The 20,300-nt window shown below is 30.4% G+C and overlaps 1 protein-coding gene across 15 annotated transcripts in view; it reads right to left on the bottom strand.

The window, feature by feature from the left end:
• Positions 1–4,259: 4,259 nt before the first annotated feature.
• Positions 4,260–20,300, bottom strand: part of Mbs (Myosin binding subunit) — a 46,001-nt gene continuing 29,960 nt past the window's right edge. For 8 of the 15 annotated variants that reach the window (XM_085944586.1, XM_085944616.1, XM_085944624.1 and 5 more), the window contains 4 exons: positions 13,025–13,192; positions 12,861–12,944; positions 12,534–12,632; positions 4,260–5,294 (listed from right to left, as the gene is read on the bottom strand). In XM_085944586.1, coding sequence (XP_085800712.1) covers positions 12,534–12,632; positions 12,861–12,944; positions 13,025–13,192 — 351 coding nt within the window. In that variant the 3' untranslated portion in view covers positions 4,260–5,294. The remainder of the gene's footprint in view (positions 5,295–12,533; positions 12,633–12,860; positions 12,945–13,024; positions 13,193–20,300) is intronic. The other 7 variants (XM_085944578.1, XM_085944595.1, XM_085944631.1 and 4 more) reach the window with 1 other exon arrangement.

Raw genomic sequence — 20,300 nt, 5'->3', positions numbered from 1 at the left:
TACTTTAAAAACTCCAAAGGTATGATGAATTTAAAACAAAGAGATTGTATCAGGGGCTATACTGGAATAATTTTGCAGTGGCACCATGGACATGGAAAAGCGATTTGCAGTTGTATTGGTATTGTTTGTGAAACTGCTACTGTAGAATGATTCTATTATATAAATATAGGTACCTATCGGCTTTTCAAATTTAACTGAATTGCGCGAAGCTTAAAACATGGGGATCCACATCTTCTCCTTCTCTCACTCCTGCGGCATGCTGTAAGTGATGCAATGTGAAACAGGTGTTGCAATGAAGTCACACAGGTTTCCTAATGGTTAATTTGAAAATGACATTCTAGTAATAGGAATGGTTAATGCTTCCTCTTCAAACTTTCAATGAAATCATATATTAGGTATATTACAACTGTGACTACGCTTTTACATTTTTATGACCCAATTCCTATGGACCTATGGTGCGATTGACCAAAATCCATTCCACGATTGACATGCCTGCTACACAATATTTACTTAACACTCCGTAAGACTGAAAACGAGTAATGAATTGTAGATGTGGCTGAACATTTAACATTGAATTGAAAAATGGTGAGACTTTAACTGTAGTTTCATTGGTTTTCCAACTCTAGTTCTAATTACAAACTATATACAGTTGGTCGTGCTTGAAGCTTCTTGACCAAGAACTTTCGGTTGCTCTTCCAAATCACAGACATCAAAAAAACGCTAGTAAAAACACCACAAGCCAGATGCGTTTTTTACAACCTAGATGCCCATTGAAAATGCTAGTTCTGGCAAGAAAAGCGCTAAATTGGCAATGCTGGTTCAAGTATCACATTGATCAGTTATTATTTTATAATATGATGTCAATATTATTATCTATTATATACATGCTGAGTAATTTTGGGAAGAACTTTGGTGAGCCACAGCCACGGGGAGAAAAAGTTGATAATTTTTTTCACATCGAATTAAATATATTATTAGTTAGAATAGTTAGATTAATGGTGAACGGTTGTGTTAGGTTATTAGATAATGTAAAATAATATTTTCAAACTTTACACAATAACTTTATTGAACATAAAACTTACTTTACAAGATCCTTATAACCAAAGCTACATATTATGCCTACATTACTTACTTGTACAGTACCCTCCATTGAGTAAAATAAAGAAAATAAAGGACTTGGATTGGCATTCATTTCAAAAAGTATACATAATAATGACAAAAAGGAAATATTTTGGTACAATTCTATTCGATATACTATATTGACATATTAGCCTAAAGACAATAGTAAATGACATAAATAGAGGCTACGTTATTTATAGACTGGCATACTGTTATGAGCAGCACTGAACACACCATTTTTAGAGGAAATCATAAAAACATCATGTGATCAGTTGGACTGTAAATTGAATACAGAATAATCTTAATTATTGTTCAACAGAGTTCAAATACTTGACTTGCATAATCTGAATGATACAATATTATATATTATGCAATTTTTTAGTAAAAGGTCCTGAATACAGAATAACCTTAATTATTCTTCAACAGAGTTCAAATACTTGACTTTCATAATCTGAATGATACAATATTATATATTATGCAATTTTTTAGTGAGTACGTATGTAATACATATTCTAGTAATGACAATATAAATATTTTTTAGTAAAAGGTCCTGAATACAGAATAACCTTAATTGTTGTTCAACAGAGTTCAAATACTTGACTTGTATGATCTGAATGGGACAATATTATATATAATATATTATGCAATCTTTTATCGAGTACGTATGTAATACGTGATAATATTATAAATAAATTTTAGTAAAAGGTCCTCTTTTACTTAATGTTTTTATGTGGAAATGTCATAATTTAAAAAAATGCAGCAAAAAATTAATGATTTTCTTTGATGCTCATAATATATGATAACTAGAGGTTGCAGAAAAAATGGCAAAATATATTTTAGACTTCATCACATATTATAATACTGAGATATCATTCACGGCGTATGAAATATATTTTATTAAAATATATATAACTTCATGGTCGAACTGAAAGGGTAAATTTTACCAACGGCAGTCAGTGATCAAAACATTACTATTTTCATAGGAATACAGCATTAATTGTCATTTGAGGGCTTATGAATTTGTGGAATTTTCTTTATGGGGAAGAAGTGTTTTAATGTAGGTGATCAACTCACAATTAACTACACCGGTTTTTGATCATGAGGCTACCTAGTCTCAGTAGTTCTTTTGCTGTTTGTCAATGTTAACTTGAATCATGATGCTGATGAATCACGAAACTGTGTGCTGATCAACCCTTTAAAAATGTAATATATAGGTATGCTATAAGCAATAATTGCACTTCTTGCAATGTTAGTGGATAACGTTTCAAACATATTTAAGGTTTAATACATTATTTAATCGTTTTTGAAATTAAAAGTAATACTCTGTTCACGTGCTGCTCATTTTTCTGTCATAATTTATTGTTGCCAGAAATTCTACAAGACCTAGCTATAACATTAATAAAAACAATAATTGTGAAAGTTCAATAAATGAACATGTACTTACAATGAGAATAAATATATTTGAAACACAAAAGGATGACACTTATCTAATTTTCTATTGTTAATACTATACTTTTTATACAAAAAAATGATTGATTACATTACAAAATAAGGCACTTATACCAGCTTATTTATTACAATGTGATATATGAAAATGACTATGAGCAGTTTTGTAGACGATTAGTGTTAAAGATAATGTAATAAATTTGTATTCGAAAAGTAAATGACATAAATATATGTACAAGAATCAATTTACACACAACATTAAATAATTTATTACATTTCAGTTTCTATCTACGCACTACTATGTATTTAACGAAATACATTTAAATAGAGAGACAATCTTATAAAACGTGACAGATCCGATCGGAGCCATCTTAAGACTTTTTCAAGGCATTCTTCACCTTCTCACACTTTTTCTTCACATTCTTGTATAGCTGCTCACTGACACAATGTTTCAAATCCTATGACATGACAAAAGCATATTTTGTGGCAAACATCTTGCTTGGTGTAATGGTTGCAAAATTTATGGAGTAAATACAATCAGTCTTCGCTTTATGCACAGGAAACATTCCTGCATATAAATCTAAAAAGTTCTTGAATTGCATTTATATTTTAAAAGCAGAAGAATTTCATATACCTACCTAAAGACAGTATGATGCGGCTGTAGATTATCAATCACCAGATTTAAATTCTAATTTGGTCTACAATAAATGAAAATTTTCAGTCATAAAAATGAATTTAGTAATCACAATCACACACTTCGTGGGCATCGAGAATGTACAATGAGAAATTGTTGTTAATTGTTTAAATGTTAATATGATAAACAAGCAATTACAATGTGTAAATAAAATTTTATGTATTCATTTTGTCAGTAGTCTAGTCTGTTAATTGCCAGATTTCACATATGAAGCATGCATAAATCGAGAACTGATTGTAACAGATTATATCCCGAATGAAATTTCAGCAATGGAAGATTTTGTAAGTATGTTTTTTTAATTATTGCATTTTCTGGAATGTTCCTGTGAATTCAGTGAGAAAAACTATTCAAGGTATTCATCATTTACTTTCAATCTACAAATGAATTAAAAGGTTATTAATTTTTGTAGTAATATTAAACACCAGCAATATTCCAACTGAAGGTGCATTAACCCATTGCAGACAGAATTAATTTTTCAGGATCACTTAAAAAGGCATACTGATTACTAAAATTGATATAACTCATGTATTATTCATTCAATTCAAATAAATCTTTTAAATAGTTATAGGTTTTGAATTTTTCTATTAAGTATTTACATTTTAAGTAAACTTTGTGTATAAGTGGAATAAAAAAACATGTCAAATATAGTTTTTTGGGTTTTTTTAGCCTTTTTTATACAAAATGACATAGATAAAAAGTCCATGATAGAAGTAAATAATAAAAGGAAGATATACTAAGACTGGAGTTAAATATAATAATCTTCAAGATATTTAGAAGTTGGAGGGCCATTTTATGTTTATTACTGTCTCCAACACCTCATACCTAGCGAACTGATCATTATTTTGACAAATTTAAATAAAAATAGATTTTATAAATAAAATATTTCTTAAAAAATATATTGGACTGTATATAACCAACATCATAAAATGATAGCTACATATATTGTTAAGTAATTTCAACTTTTAAAAAAATCAAAATATGATTAATTTTTTTTGATTTTCATCATGGTCTGCATCCTGTAACACCGGCGCAAAATTGGCGCCGATAGGGTGCGATGGGTTAAGTAGTAATATTACCATGGTAAATTTAATACCCTTTTCTTCATTGAGTTTTACTAGTTAGTGGAAATTAATATTAACATTTTTTGTTCAAAAGAACGATAGCCACATAATACTGATTAATTCTAGTGTTACAGATGAAAATTATGAAAATATGGTGGTTTTATTTAAATAAAAAAATAAGGAACTAATTTGTAAGACATTCAGCCAATTGGCTGAGAATGGGAATGAATAATGTGCTTTGGTAATTGTTTGAGAATGCCTTTCTTTAAAATGGGTTTAAAGGCCCTCATACCTCCTAAGATAGCGCCGAATCTGATACAGATAAATAAACAATATGAACTAATTTCAAAATTCAGTAACTAATTTAAGCTTCAACTGTTTTACAACATCCATTTATACAAATGCATTTTTGGCAATTTTGGGTCTTATCATATTTACTTATAGCATACGAGTTCGTACGTCACAATATTATAGCAAAGCTATAATAACAAACAACGAAAATGACATGCTCATTGCGACAATACTAACGAACCACAAGTTATTAATTGAAACAGCATTTATCATTACCACCGGTTAACTTATTGCCATGCTTGGAGATATCACGTTTGTATTCTTATTTAGTATAAATAAATCATACCGAACACAAAGATTCATCATATGGAGTTTTCATAGAAGAAATCCATCATCAATGAGATAACAGTTTAAACAAAAGTTTAATAAATAATGGAATAAAAATTTCAACTAACTCTAAATCCAAATGTTTTTAATCAAAAACGGAAGCAAACCAAGTGTTTGCTTGTACAGATTCTTCATTACATGTAACATAGTTAAATAATTTAAAACGTCAATTTTCTTAAAACATCTTAGGAAACTTGCTTAAAAATGTTTCATTTAGAGAGCTTGCTAATGACCCGGATAAGAGCACCATTCTCATCCTTTAACCGTTGATTCTCGGCTTGCAACGTTTGCTGGAACTGCAAAAGAGACAAATTCACATTAGAACTGGCTTGTAAAGTTATTCACATAAAGATGTGCAAGCTATATTCAGTAAGGAGCGAGAATTACAACTAAAATGGAGATTTACAAGAACGATGTAACACATACTTGATGGGCAGCAACACCGCACAGATTAATCAATGGAAACCAAATCCTATACATAAAACCATTTTTGGCCATTTGAATAAGATGTATGTATAATATGTAGATTTTGTTAGGCTTAGCATAATACTAATGAATGCGAACAAATCTTCTAATAATCTAGAAAGCATCACACAAAGGTTGAGAAAAGGTGTATTTTTGTCATTCTGACCAAGCGGGTTATAATGAATGATTTCAATACTGGCATCAAAGCGAAACAAACCTTTTGAATTACATATATAATTAATGCAGGTTCTAAACTAGCAGATACAAATATATATATAGAAATAGTATAATTTTGAATCCATAGCACTGGAATATTTCTGACTAGAAGAGTGACATATTGTTAGAATACCTTGATAGACTCAAATAGTTAGAAGTATTCTTTACCAGTTTCAGTTTTAAATGTTGTGCATGGGGGACTATTTAATGAAATTATAAATTAGGGATTATAAAATTATATTTAATAACTCACGCAATTATAAATTAGGGATTATAAAATTATATTCAATAACTCACGCAATTACTTATTGTTTTTCAAATAATAAATATATTCTAAACACCAAGTGTTTATATGCACTGCTATGCATTGTAAATGTTTAAATTTAAAGACCAAGCAAGTTTAAAAAATATACACTGAATATCGTTATATATTTATAATGTTTTGGAAAGGTTGATTTTTAAAAAAGCGGTCTGCTTCCATCACTCGGCAGTTTGCGTTTGTATATCTGTGAAACATCAATAAACTAATTGATCACTCATTAATCTATTTTGTTTTTTAAGCAACATTTTTATTTTTCTTAGTTTCATTGGTCGAAATATTAAATTAAAACAGTATAAATATTCTTGTAATGCTCTATGATATAATTAAATGGATACAGATAGATAACAAACCATTCAACTATCCAACAGCAAATATCAGAGAAAATAATTCATTAATAGCAATATATATGAGCAAATAGCTCCGGAAGACAGCTCGTAGAAGTGCACAAATCTTGTTGAAATTTTGGTACCCTTGTGATTTTACATGTTTTTAGGCCATCCTCTCACGCAGAAACTAAAATCCAACAAACTGATGAAATTCATAAACTGGCCAGTGACTGATGCTTCGCACACGGAGCGACTGGAACCCAATAATCTCATAACCTCAAACTGTCAAACCCATTGTCTTTCCTACTTCATTCTAAGCCTTTTCCGTAATATCTTTACAGGATTATTCTGGCAGCCTGGCATACAGGCAAGAGTATTTTTCAACATCTGCCACATATTTAAAATTAAAAATCGGTTCCCCCATCTTTAAATTTTGACGTCTTGACTTGTTATTGCTTGCGTATTTTCAGTTCAGTGCTACCAATTTTGGTAAGAAAATATGATTTTTCATCGAATCTACTGATATTGGTACCACTGTTTAATGGGTGACTGTCAACTGAGAGGCTAGGAGACTAACATGTCGCGTCTCCTTGGTTTCAGTTGCGAGCGATTTGAAACTGAGAGATTCAAGTCTTGCCGTCAGCGAGCCGCCATTGAAATACATTAGCTAGATACTGGAGTTTCAGTTTCCTCTTTTTTGAGTATTCACGTGAGAGGATGGCTTAACAGTTACAGTATGGCAGGTATTTAAAATAACACTAGTAACAAAATAGATTAATAATTAATTGTCATGTGGATGTCTCCATTAAATTCTAAACAGAAAAAAGCTGACTGGTGGGTGTGTGTACCTACTAATTTGACCAAAAAATAAATGTTGTAGTCATATGCACATAAACTACTAATTCCGTTTTATGTATGTTTATCACCAAAAAATCCTAAAAACATTACTGTATTCTGGTTTTTAAAAAGTTATAAATATTTCAATGCGAAGCATCAGCAAAAATCAAATATTATAAAGCAGGTTTAAATATAAGATACTAGTATTTTTGATAAATTTCATATAGGTTGAATGCCTGAAAATTATCAATCATATCTTTCAATGATTCCATAATTATTAGTCAAATTAGTACATAATCTCTTCAAATATCTTCTTTCATGGCAAACTTTTAATGAACGCAAAGGGTTTAATTCGCAAAGAAATTTATATTATTTTACAACATTAAAAAAAGATTGATAACTAATTAGGCTGACTATACAAAAATCGCGCAAAGCAGGATGTTGCAAAAACCAAAATAAAAACCTTCATGCCGAGCGCCATGAATAGGGTAACAATACAAGTAATAATGAAAAGAAAAAAACAAAATTGTGTGATTAATCTTTTAAAGTAATATTAATTCTATCGACCAAGGGACTTCATAGAATTTGAATTCAAATTCAAATGGATTTAAGTTTTGTACTATTCCATCTGAGTCGTTTTTTGCGACCCGGCTTTCGAATTTCGGCATCTTCAGGAACAATGCGCACTCGCCTTAAGTAAATACAAGCCGACTTGCTTGAAGATGCCGAAAGGTGAAACCCGGATTGCAAAAATGACTGGAATCGAATAGTACAAAACTTAAATCCATTAGAATTTTAAAGGAATATTTGTCATATTGGTGCCATTAGGTGATATTCGAAATGGACTATTGTCTCTATAATAATATGTAATAAAATGTTTTCAACAGCAATATATCTCCAAGAGTCTTATCTCAGATTGGCTGTTTTGATATGAAATATGTAAGTATTCAATTTTGCTGATAATCATTATTTGAAAACTATTTTTATTCCAATTATTATTAAATGAGAAAATACCACCCACAAATAAAATTACAAACCACCAAAATATTGTGTTTAAACTTTTGCTCACTTTGGTTTTTAAAGGGTGACTAGGTATAATGATTTAATCATCAAAAATTGTCTAGTGAAAGAAAACCCTATATTTAAAAAAGAATGTTAATCGAATAAAAATTAAAATAAAAACAACACCATATTGGGTAAAAAAAATTGTTGTGCATGCTGAAACGGGGTGACGGAAGGTGGGGCAATTATAATAAAAAGAAGAAGATTATGATGATATGGTAGTCAGCTTAAAATTCTTTAAAGCAAAATTCACATTGATAACCATAACGTCTAAATCAATCAGATATAGGATTTTGTAACGCCTAGAGTAAACGTGAAAACGTATCGTTGTATAGCGTAAAACGTAGCAAAATAAAAATGATAAAACTAATAATAACAACCGCATCGAGAACATTGTGTATATTGGTGTCTATGGTTTAGTTTCTGTGTTGTATTCTGTAACCTGCCGCCATACAAGAAGAATCAGGTATTTTCAGAAAGAGAAATCTCAAGGAAAATTTTAATAATCACAATTTAAAAACTCCTATAAAATTCAATGTAACAGGAAGCCACTAACATCTTAGAATAGTTAATGTGATTTCCATTTCTCAAATCCACCCACTTCAGTAAGTCTAAATTAACATTGAGATATAAAGATATTAACATCTTTAGAAATAAGCAGATGTTTATATTGAATAGCTACTGCAAAAAAACTAAATCAAATATAAATATACATTAAACAACGTAGATAAATCAATGACATTAATATGCACATATTATGATGTTTGGGATTCGGTAAATACCCAATTGAATAAAAAATTATTCTACAAAATGTAATAAAAAATATTTAAAGGATTGTGAATTTCTTTAGAACTTTTCTACTCATTCATATTTCAAACTAATTTAATATGTATATATAAGTCTGAATATAATAATATATACACCTGGAAGTTACATTAATCCTTTCGATGCGTGTCAATTATCTTATAATTTATTAATTGACTGCGGCAAAATTTGTTTGTGATTAATTTCGGGCATTCGGGATTCAATTTGTTTGGGATGTTTACATACCCAGCGCGTATGGGTTGGGTTAAAAGACTTTTTTTATGAGTAATGGTTGAAAGTCATTTGCCCGATCCAATGGGTCATTGGTATGGTTCACACATATTGAAAAAAAAACCAACTTGTGAATTTACACATATACTGGGTTCAAACCAGCAAACCACGGCAGGCAGACACTCTTGCCACTACTTCAGAGTTGGTGTTTCCCAATATTAATATTTGATTTGAAACTATTGTGATACTATACATTAATATCCTTCCAAAATGTAAACTAAAAAGGTGAAACACCAATTCAGCTACATAGTGTAGAGTGTACAGGTATTTTCACAGTTGTACGAGGTGGGTTTGATTGTTATCCACTTGCTTCACCCATTAGATTTATGCCCTGGATTCAAACCCAACTGTGGGATTTGATGGGTGGGTCAATAATGTCAACTAAACAATCATTAGAAAAAGTATTAAATATTCATTTCTATGTAAGTTTTTGTTCTATTTTGACAAACTTCATGATTATTTTTGTCCATATCTGGTTTTAATATATTTCAGTACAATAATTGCCTCAATGAATTCCATTCCATAAATGTGTCGGTATTATACTCAAAGGGCGAACGGGCTCAAGGTTTTCCAAAACTGTTTGTTTTACAATAATAGCTTGTGTTGCTAAAGTTCAAAACAAAATATTATTAAAAAAAACAGGGTTTTGGCAGCAAAACAGAAGCAAAAAAATTGTCCATCCAAAGGCTGACATTAAATTTGTGATAATTACTATTTTACACACACATTATATCATAATAATATTTAAAACTATGATCGGAAACCTTTATGTAATGAAATATTGTCAGTGTAAGTACAACCGAGTGTCAACATTCCGTATCCTTGTGGCACACCCTCAAGGATTCCGTCATCGTGACCCACCCTCCTCCACCCTGCAGTGGTGCTACAAAAGTGATTTACGCATCGCAGTTCTCAAATGGCGGGAGGCACGAGACATGTCAATGGATCGAAGGAAATGGTGCAACCATGTGCTTGCCCTATGATAAAATGCTGGAGCGTACAAGGATGCAATAAGTAAGTGCAACAACCTGTATGAGCCATTTTTGAAAATCTTCTGATGAGACAAACATTCTAGTTACTATCCATATCTGAACGCAAACCAATAAAGTAACACGGTTTCTTGTCCATGTGATTTAAACCGATAACAAGAAAACTATTTATAGACTCATTAGTAAAATTATTGTAATTCACTAATCAATGCACCTCATGGTTTTATCTTTCTTAATGTGGTAAAAAGTACTTAAAATTTTTGTGTTTTTTGCAGAATTGCAGTTACACACTGACAATATAATACTTCAGAAACATTTATAAATGATGTCACACTCTAATGGGAGTCTGATATAATGTGATGATTTGTGTTGAAGAGGAGGGGGGGTTGTAGAAAATATGATGTCATAAAATATAGAATAAGATTCTTAGAATAAATATTCCATGAAAACATTGTACTGAAAGTGTTCATTTTGAATGAATGGGGGGGGGGGTTAAAATATGAAGTGTGATGATTACAGAAGGGGGTCAAAAAATGCAAAAACGATTAAAAATAAAGCTTCATTTACGCTAAATAAACAATAATTATACCATACCATTTTGTAGGTATGGATTGAATTGTAAAATGTAATTGTTACCTGGATGCTTGTATTATAAGTTAATTTATATCAACAATTTCTAACAAAATCTGAAATATACATAATACGCACCCACATTTTTAAAACTTGTACATATTGTTTATATGAGCCAATCATTTAAGAATTAAAAAAAAACATTATTTCACTCGACAGCAACTCAAATAAATAAAAATCAATCTGGAGTTGGATTAGTGTTATAATATGTATATATTACATATTTAGTGTAAGCATTATGCAGTATCTAAAATCTTATCAATTGGCCATTTTTACTCTTGCCTTCATGAGCCACTTCACTTCATGAGCCACTTCAACGGTTATGTGTTTTTATCGATGCCTTATGAAGCAAATGTTCAGCTATATATGAGACATAAACCACGGTGAAAATATTTCATACAACACCCTATAAAAGTTTATACGCTGCGGGCTAATGCAGTAAAATATAAATACTTCGCAACGTGATCGGCTACAATTATTATCGGAAACCACCTGATTTACTACCGCCAACATCAAATTGGATTTCATTGCAAGCGGTAATAAATCTAGTAATTCTTCTAGATACTGTCCCCTTTGAAAGAAGTGTTAAATAAATATGAAAGAACTTAGAAGTATAATATAGGTATAACAATAAATTATGTAATACTTGATCAAAGCATTTTAGCACATTGATTTTACGAAGATCATTGTTTTAATGATTTATCAATATACCTACTAATTATTCAAATGGTTCAAAATAAATTGAAGCTGCTACAAAATACTGACGATTTAAAATGAAATTTTCAAGCATTATTCATACTGATATATCACTGTCTTGAATAAGTTGGTACAAACAACACATTGCTATAAATAATAGACTTTGGCTATTATTGAAATAAAGCTGTTGGTTTAATGCCTTTTGCAGAGTAAGTAAAAAAAGGTTTTATGGTCAGTGTTGTCGATAAAATCACAAATGGACGTGAGTGAATCAGATTATGATGTTATGCAGCATTAAATAAATGGTTGAAGTTTGTTAGAAGAATTGATATGTACAATATTGTTATTAAAAGAATTACCTGTGATTAGACAAATAAATGTATTTCACAATCGTAAGAGACATGGAAAGATCTGTAAGACTTGTCAGACAATGTAAGACAATGTCAATCATCTTAAAACTGTGATTGTAAGTTTGAATTAGTGATTTACATTAAGAGTGGAAAAATATAATTTCTGTACTAGTATGAAGTTTGTTTTTTGTAAAATTAATACATAAAAGCTCTGATATTTGAATTTATGTTAAATTATAAGTGTATGAATGTTAAATATGTGATTTTGTTAAAATTGTTGATAAACAAATACCTGATAATTCAAACTAAACGTGGCAAAGACACAATCTAAAGAATATGCTAAGAATTCAAAAGGGAAATAGTCTATATACAATAATATTTCACAAAACACATGTTGTGTTATTTGACAAAGCAAACAAAGCTGATTAATAACAGCTCTTATGATAAAAAAGGGCAGTCAATACAGTATAGAAACTTGGTTTCTATCTTTGGAATGGCCATGCTTAAGGGAGGGTGCTTCGATGGAAAGAGTTGCTTGTGGCATTACCTATTTGCCAGCAGAGTTGGTCAGTTTGCTCACGACTCGAGTCAGCGCTCGGTTCTCGGCTTTCAACCTTTCATTCTCAGCTTTGAGCTTTTGCAATTGCTAAAAATATTACACCATTATGTTTCGATTCTTTGTGATTTCACGAGTGATGAAACAATTCAAATTGAACAAAGTAACATAAGCTTCATTTGGACATTATAACCGACAGCTTTATGTGAGGGTATGTAATATAGTTAATGAATTAAAGGGCAGAAGTGAAAAGAAGGGAGAATTAAATTGGGAAGTGAATCCAAAACACCATTTACCGGTTACATCTATTAATCTTACCTTCAGCTCTTCTTCCATTTCAGAGAGTTTTCTTTCCATTGCCCTTCTTTCTCTTTTTTCTCTCTTCTCATTTTCACTTACAACCTAGAAAGGGAAGAAATATATAATAACATGCCGATCATTCAAAAGAAATTCAATGCAATACAAGCTAGAATATATCATACCATATTGGTGTATTTCTCTACAGCATTCCTTGCTTCCGTTAATTCTTTTTCATTTCCTATTATTACTTCATTGAGCCGCTTTACTTCAACCTGACTGGCTTCCCACAGAGCTTTATAATCGATTTCACCATTTTCTTCTTTGTTGACGCTTTCTCTTGCGGATCCGCTCTGAAAAAAAATAGTTTAACAAGTAAGTCACTGTTCAAAGAAAAAAATTACCAAACTAATTCAAACAAGTCATACTATATATCCTTCAGAAGTATCATATGGCAATGATGATAAGCTCGTGGAGCGGGATCCCATTGAGTCATAACTAGACCCGATGGAGCGTGATCTCGGTTTATTGAAACTTGAGCTTCGGCTGGCTTGTCTTGACTTTCGCTCAGGTTTAATTGGAACATAATCCTTACTAGTAATTGGTTCCTTAGGCGTGTATGGAATATACTGATATTGTTTATCTGGTTTGCTGAGACTTTTGTATCCACTCATTAGATTAAGAGAGCTTAACGTTGAATGCGATGGAACACGTTTTTTGCCTGTATATCCTCCAGTAAATTTACTTCCATATGAATTACCATACGTGCTATCAGAAACACCAGAAACATTAGTATAAGGTGAACTGTTTCTATATAAACTGGAATTGTAATTGCTGGCATAGGGATTGTACGAATACTGTTCATAGCCCCGAAGTCCATGGTCATAACTACGCGACCCATTGTTATACAAGGAGTGTGAATTTAACGTAGGAGAAATAAGTCCCAAGCTACGAGGTCTACTAATATATCTTCCCGTGTTATTTAGATCTCTCCGCGACATTATGTATTTGATAAAACACTAATACATCATTAGCTAAACTGTTTTTAACATCAATTTATTATTAAGACCAATCACAATAATAAAAGGATGGGTATATAGAAAATAAAAAAAAACTACAACAAAAAGGATATAAAAATGTGGCAGTTCATTGAATAGTAGCTGATGCTTCGCTGTTCTTAAAAACACTGAAATGAATGTGTATAAAAGATCCCAATACTACTCTATATGTATGTGCATACAAACAGAATGAAACAAAGCAGGGTCGCTCAAGATGAAAGAAAAAGATAGAAATATTGGGTGTGTGGGAGATACTTCCAGTGCAATATTCTGGTGTGAGTAACTGTTAAAAATAAACTATGCTACCTGCGTAAGCACGGTAAATGTATAACTTGTAAGCTTGTCGAACACACGACTTACAATCCAAATAGATCAACACACTATTGCTTTTGGCAGTTTCACCGGTGAAGTCATCAATACTAATGTCACATTCATAATTAACCACAAAAAACGGTTATTATTAGTTTCAGGGCACTACAATACGAGCGTACAATGGTTTTTAACACTCACATTATTTCTTGTGATGAAAACATGCAAGCAGGTACACCAGATATAAGTGGAGAAACATACCTAATTTTAGATTGTATGAAGTCAACGCATCCCTGTTTGATGGGAGTGTATTTTTAAATGGCACACATGTTACTACTTTTATCAGACTCACTAACAGTAATGCACTAAAAATAGACGATAGACTTTCAATGAACACACACTACACAGCTATCCGAATGAAAACTTATTTGTCCCATTTACAGGCAAAATTTAAAATAGATCCTAATTGTGATTAAATATACCACCGAATGAAAATGTTATTTTTAAATGACTTAGGAAATTAGAAGATTTGAATCAAATATGAACATACAAATTTATTAATTCTAAAATGTTTTGGGTTATTAAGGGGGGACGGGACATGCTCGTCGAAGGTCAAAATTGAGTTTTTATTGTATTTTCAAACCATGATCCTGGACACTCCTTAAACGTTGTAGATTATCTATATATATAATTTTGAAGCCTTATTATCTTTTATAGTTATTTTAAACATTTGATGACTGCATAAAGTATTTTTGTTACATAAAATAGTATTCTTTTAAACCTCTCGCTCTAATGTTTTAGAATATAGTCATATTTCGGTACATAACTGTGCAGTGGTGTTAAGATTTTTTACGTTTATTAATTTTTAAACGCATTTATGAAACCATTAGTATAATTTATTACGAGATAATTTTTGTAAAATATTCACGATAAAAAATTATATTGATAATCTCTGTGATCCCAAATTTGACAAGAATTAGGCATTTTATTATTCTGACCATTCAAGTGTGATAAACATCTTATGAATAATGATTGCTTTATAATAATTATTGACCTAAGAATAAGGTAGTGTTTTTTTGAAACACGCCATTTCTTTTGTCATTCCCTAGTGGTTAAGCTACAACATACGGCCGTAGCCATAAATTGACAAACTATAATTGAAGTAGGGAGTAAAATGATATTGACGCGCGTGTTTGAACATGTACCGTTTAAAAAAAAATAAAAAAAAATTCGGTTAGGTACATGTTCAAACACGCGCGTTAACATAATTTTACTCCCTACTTTAATTATAGTTTGTCAATTTATGGCTACGGCCGTATGTTGTAGCTTAACCACTGGGGAATGACAAAAGAAATGGCATATTTCAAAAAAACACTACCTTATTCTTAGGTCAATAATTATTATAAAGCAATCATTATTCATAAGATGTTTATCACACTTGAATGGTCAAAGACATAGCTTATAATAAGTATCTTTAGAATCATCTTCAAATGTGTTAATCTTGCCGATTTTTTGAATAATAAAATGCCTAATTCTTGTCAAATTTGGGATCACAGAGATTATCAATATAATTTTTTATCGTGAATATTTTACAAAAATTATCTCGTAATAAATTATACTAATGGTTTCATAAATGCGTTTAAAAATTAATAAACGTAAAAAATCTTAACACCACTGCACAGTTATGTACCGAAATATGACTATATTCTAAAACATTAGAACGAGAGGTTTAAAAGAATACTATTTTATGTAACAAAAATACTTTATGCAGTCATCAAATGTTTAAAATAACTATAAAGGATAATAAGGCTTCAAAATTATATAAATAGATTATCTACAACGTTTAAGGAGTGTCCAGGATCATGGTTTAAAAATACAATAAAAACTCAATTTTGACCTACGACGAGCACGTGGGCCGTTAATGTTGTGAACTGTTTCGGGATTCCATTATCAAAATGGTGCAAATTAATAAATAATATTAATAAGGGATTTATACAAACACTGTAAAATTGACAAAAAAATATTTAATTATTCAATGAGGTAGATTTTGAGATAAAAAATTTAATGTAAAAGACAATTTTAGATAATTTTAGTTTCTCGTGGATAAATTAAGATTTATAAATTGCATACTGTTTATATTTAGGTAAGTTAATATTTACATTTACACTCCAAGATGTCAGTATGAATTTTAGTAATGATGAAAATATTCAAACAATAAGCATTTTCAGATTGATTTACAATTGGAAATGGTTTATGGGATATTTTACTACAGTTCTAATAATACCATATGTTAGCTACCTCCTGTGTTATTTTTGGCTGTGGTGTGGTTTTTGATTCAAGTGCAAACAATGTTGTTCTGTTTTGTACAACAAGAAAAACATAATATACATAATGAGATTTTGGGGTGATGATTATTTAGCACACGAATGTTTACACATTCAGGCATCTTTATTGAATTGAATTGTAAACTTTAAACAAGACAATGTTAAATTATTAGATTGTTGCGAATATATTTTTTGAACTATGTTTTATTGAAGTTTGGGAAGCGTTTGGGAAAACAGATCAGAGTGTATTTTTGGCATGTGACAAAGTTGCGCGCGCAAATGTAACGCATTAATTCGGCATGGGACGGAAGTTTTTCCCGCCGATGCGACATAATTTATTTTGCGCGGCGACGTTCGGGTGTTCTAAATACAGGAGGTTTGTAATTTTCTGCTGTGACTTGGGCCAGTTGGGTAAAGACTGAATGTTGCAACTTTTATTATGATTATTCATTTTTGATTTCGGTCTCAAGCGTACATGCGCATAGTCATTCAATACCTACAACCAAGTAAACAGCACGTGTTGTAAACATAACCAATATTGTGTCATAATAAAAATATATTATTTATAAACAAATTTCCGGAGACTAACATTCTACACTGTTAATTTATATTCATAAAACTTTAGTGTATATTTATTTTTCATTGTAAAGGTTGTGTATCAAGATTTGAGGCTATATTTATCAATAAATTATATATCAATAAATAAATAAATTTTGTGAGTGTTGAGTTGGTAAATAATTCAAACAATGGTATGTTGTAAATTTACAATATTTTGACACTTCATACACAAAAATACAAATTCATACGGTTTAGGATAATATTTGTCGTATATCCCAAGTCAATTTATTTATTAGCGGATTATAATAATTGAAGACAATAATAATTATTATGTTTCATCACAAAAGCCAATATCACGTTTCAGTTAAACCATTAAATAGGCTGTTTTACTTTTCATTTGTAATAAATTATTATTGTTAACGAAAATAGTTGTACAGCCATCTGTTTAAGGGAAGGGTTCCATGACAAAACAAAACAACGATAAATATAACTATGACCTTTCAGGAAAAATATAAATTTAATATTGAAATTGTCCTATATCTATTATGTTGATAGATTTTTAATAGCAGAGATTTTCAATACGCCATAATAAATCATATTATATACCTAATTTCTGCATTACTAATCCCTAGAAAGCCTCAAATAAACTTAACTCGGTGTTGCCGGCAAGCTAAGGATGGGTTTGGGTCGAAATCCCGAAGGCCGAAATCCCGAATGGCTGAAATCCCGAAAGCCTAAATCCCGAATGCTGAAATCCTGATTGGCCGGAATCCCGAAGGCCAAAATCCCGAAAAATGAGCTTTTTTGTCTCCTGTAAAAAATTGCGCAATCGTAATAAGTGTTACGATTGCGCAATTTTCACAGGAAATAAACCCATTTTTCCAACAAAAAATGTTTTTTTGTTTCCCTTGTAAAATTTGCGCAATTCAAAATAAGTGTTGCGATTGCGCAATTTTTCCCAGTTGAGAGAAAAAACCATTTTTTTTTTTCGTGATTTTTGATTTCGTCCGGCACCCCGATTATTAATTATTAGCTAGTGCTCATACAGGTGGCCTTGAAGTTATAAAGAAAAAGTATGAGACACTTAGTAATCGAGTGGCAATAGTTGTGCATGATTATCAAAATCAAACAGATAAATTGAGTTATTTACGCCAAATGGCCAACATGCAGTGATTACATTATACAATTTTATATACTCTATATATAAAAAAATACATTATTTTCAAAATAACGGTATTGTGAAAAAAAATTAAAGTATATTATTATACCTTGATGATTTCACTTAAAAATTATTTTTTTTTTAAATATTAAATATTTATATATAAGTATGTATATGTATTTTGTTTAAAATTTAATTAATAAATAGATTCCACAAAAATTAATGTTTCCTTTTTCCCCTGGCTGTTCTGTTTTGTCATGTTCTGTTTTGTCCGGTCACCACATTCTGCAATAATATTTTGTTTTGTTACGCCAAAGAAGTATAACTTCTAACGCGCGTACATAAGTACACACACCATTTTTTTTTTTACTTATATAATATCTCTTCAAACAGCTGTCAATTGAATGTGAATTTAGTGTGATGATCACCCTACTTTTGTAACAGTTAAATTTTAATTTAAATGTTAAATTTTTAATTATTTACGTGGATTTTTAATTAGTATGTTGTATTATTTGATTCATTGCCTGAGCCTTAATAGGGCACATTTAGATAATTTAATGCATTGATGCACAAAATTTTTATTGGTAGGACATATATATATTATTAATTGTTGTTATATAGTGGTGCAAGGCATAAAAAAGGGTAGTAACCCCTGCCTTAACCCATCGCGCCCTATCGGCGCCAATTTGGCGCCGGTGTTACAGGGTGCAGGACATGATGAAAATAATTTTTTTTTAATCATATTTTGATTTTTTTTAAAGTTGAAATTACTTAATAATATATGTAGCTATCATTTTATGATGTTAGTTATATACGGTCCAATATATTTTTTAAGAAATATTTGATTTATAAAATCTATTTTTATTTAAATTTGTCAAAATAATGATCAATTCGCTAGGTATGAGGTGTTAGAGACAGTAATAAACATAAAATGGCCCTCCATCTTCTAAATATCTTGAAGAGTATTATATTTAGCTCCAGTTTTAGTATATCTTCCTTTTATTATTTACTTCTATCATAGACTTTTTATCTCTGTCATTTTGTATAAAAAAAGGCTAAAAAAAACCAAAAAACTATATTTGACAAGTTTTTTTCATTCCACTTATACACAAAGTTTACTTAAAATGTAAATACTTAATAGAAAAATTCAAAACCTACAAATATTTAAAAGATTTATTTGAATTGAATGAATAATACATGAGTTATATCAATTTTAGTAAACAGTGTGCCTTTTTAAATGATCCTGAAAAATTAAATCTGTCTGCAAAGGGTTAAGCGTTCTATGAGGTAGAATATTCTATTTTATTACCTCGTATTCTTGTTTGTCCAGTACAAATTTTTTCTTGTTTGTCCGAGATTTGTATTGGACGATTGAAGATTTTTAACTAACTTCCCGACTAGCTAAACATTTGAAACTTTTAGAATATACCAGAACATGACGACTATGCATTCTTTTAATACTTTTAGCCATCTTTCAGCAGAATTGAATTCATTTTCAGTTAATTCTGTTTTGTAAAAAGTAAAACACTATTATTGGTTGCTAAGGGGGTCCTAGCAACTAAATTATTAATATATACGTGCGTTACTATGGAAATCAATATGAATTGTCAAAATGACATTTCAGTATTCTATATTTATTCAGTACTAGCTGAAGTACCCGGCTTCGCACAGGGTCGCTTCGTGGTTATATTTATCTTAGATATTTGAAAAATAATAATAGGTAATTATTTTTTTAATATTAAAATATCTTTGTAATACAATATGGCAATATGAAAATAATTCTAATAGGAGTAAAGGTCAAACATAAGAACACTAAATTAAAATCGAATCCAAAATATGAAAACGTTATTATTGTTATTAATATGTGGTAAAAAAAAAATTAAATTGGATGGAACAAACAAACAACAAACTTTGTATTTTATATAATAATAATTTAGAAACCTTCGCAGGTGTGCGCACAACAACTGACAAAAGTTTCATCGCAATCGGATGAATGGTATAGGAACGCATACGAATAGTAGAAGAAGATGATTTTCTAAGTCAGAAATCTTCG

This window comes from Rhyacophila brunnea, unplaced genomic scaffold, assembly GCF_057557595.1.
Source record: "Rhyacophila brunnea isolate RB1 unplaced genomic scaffold, BYU_Rbru_1.0 scaffold_1, whole genome shotgun sequence".
In the NCBI taxonomy this organism is placed as follows: Eukaryota; Metazoa; Arthropoda; class Insecta; order Trichoptera; family Rhyacophilidae; genus Rhyacophila; species Rhyacophila brunnea.
Note: the sequence above shows the minus strand (reverse complement) of the source record. Positions and strands in the feature narration are given on the sequence as shown.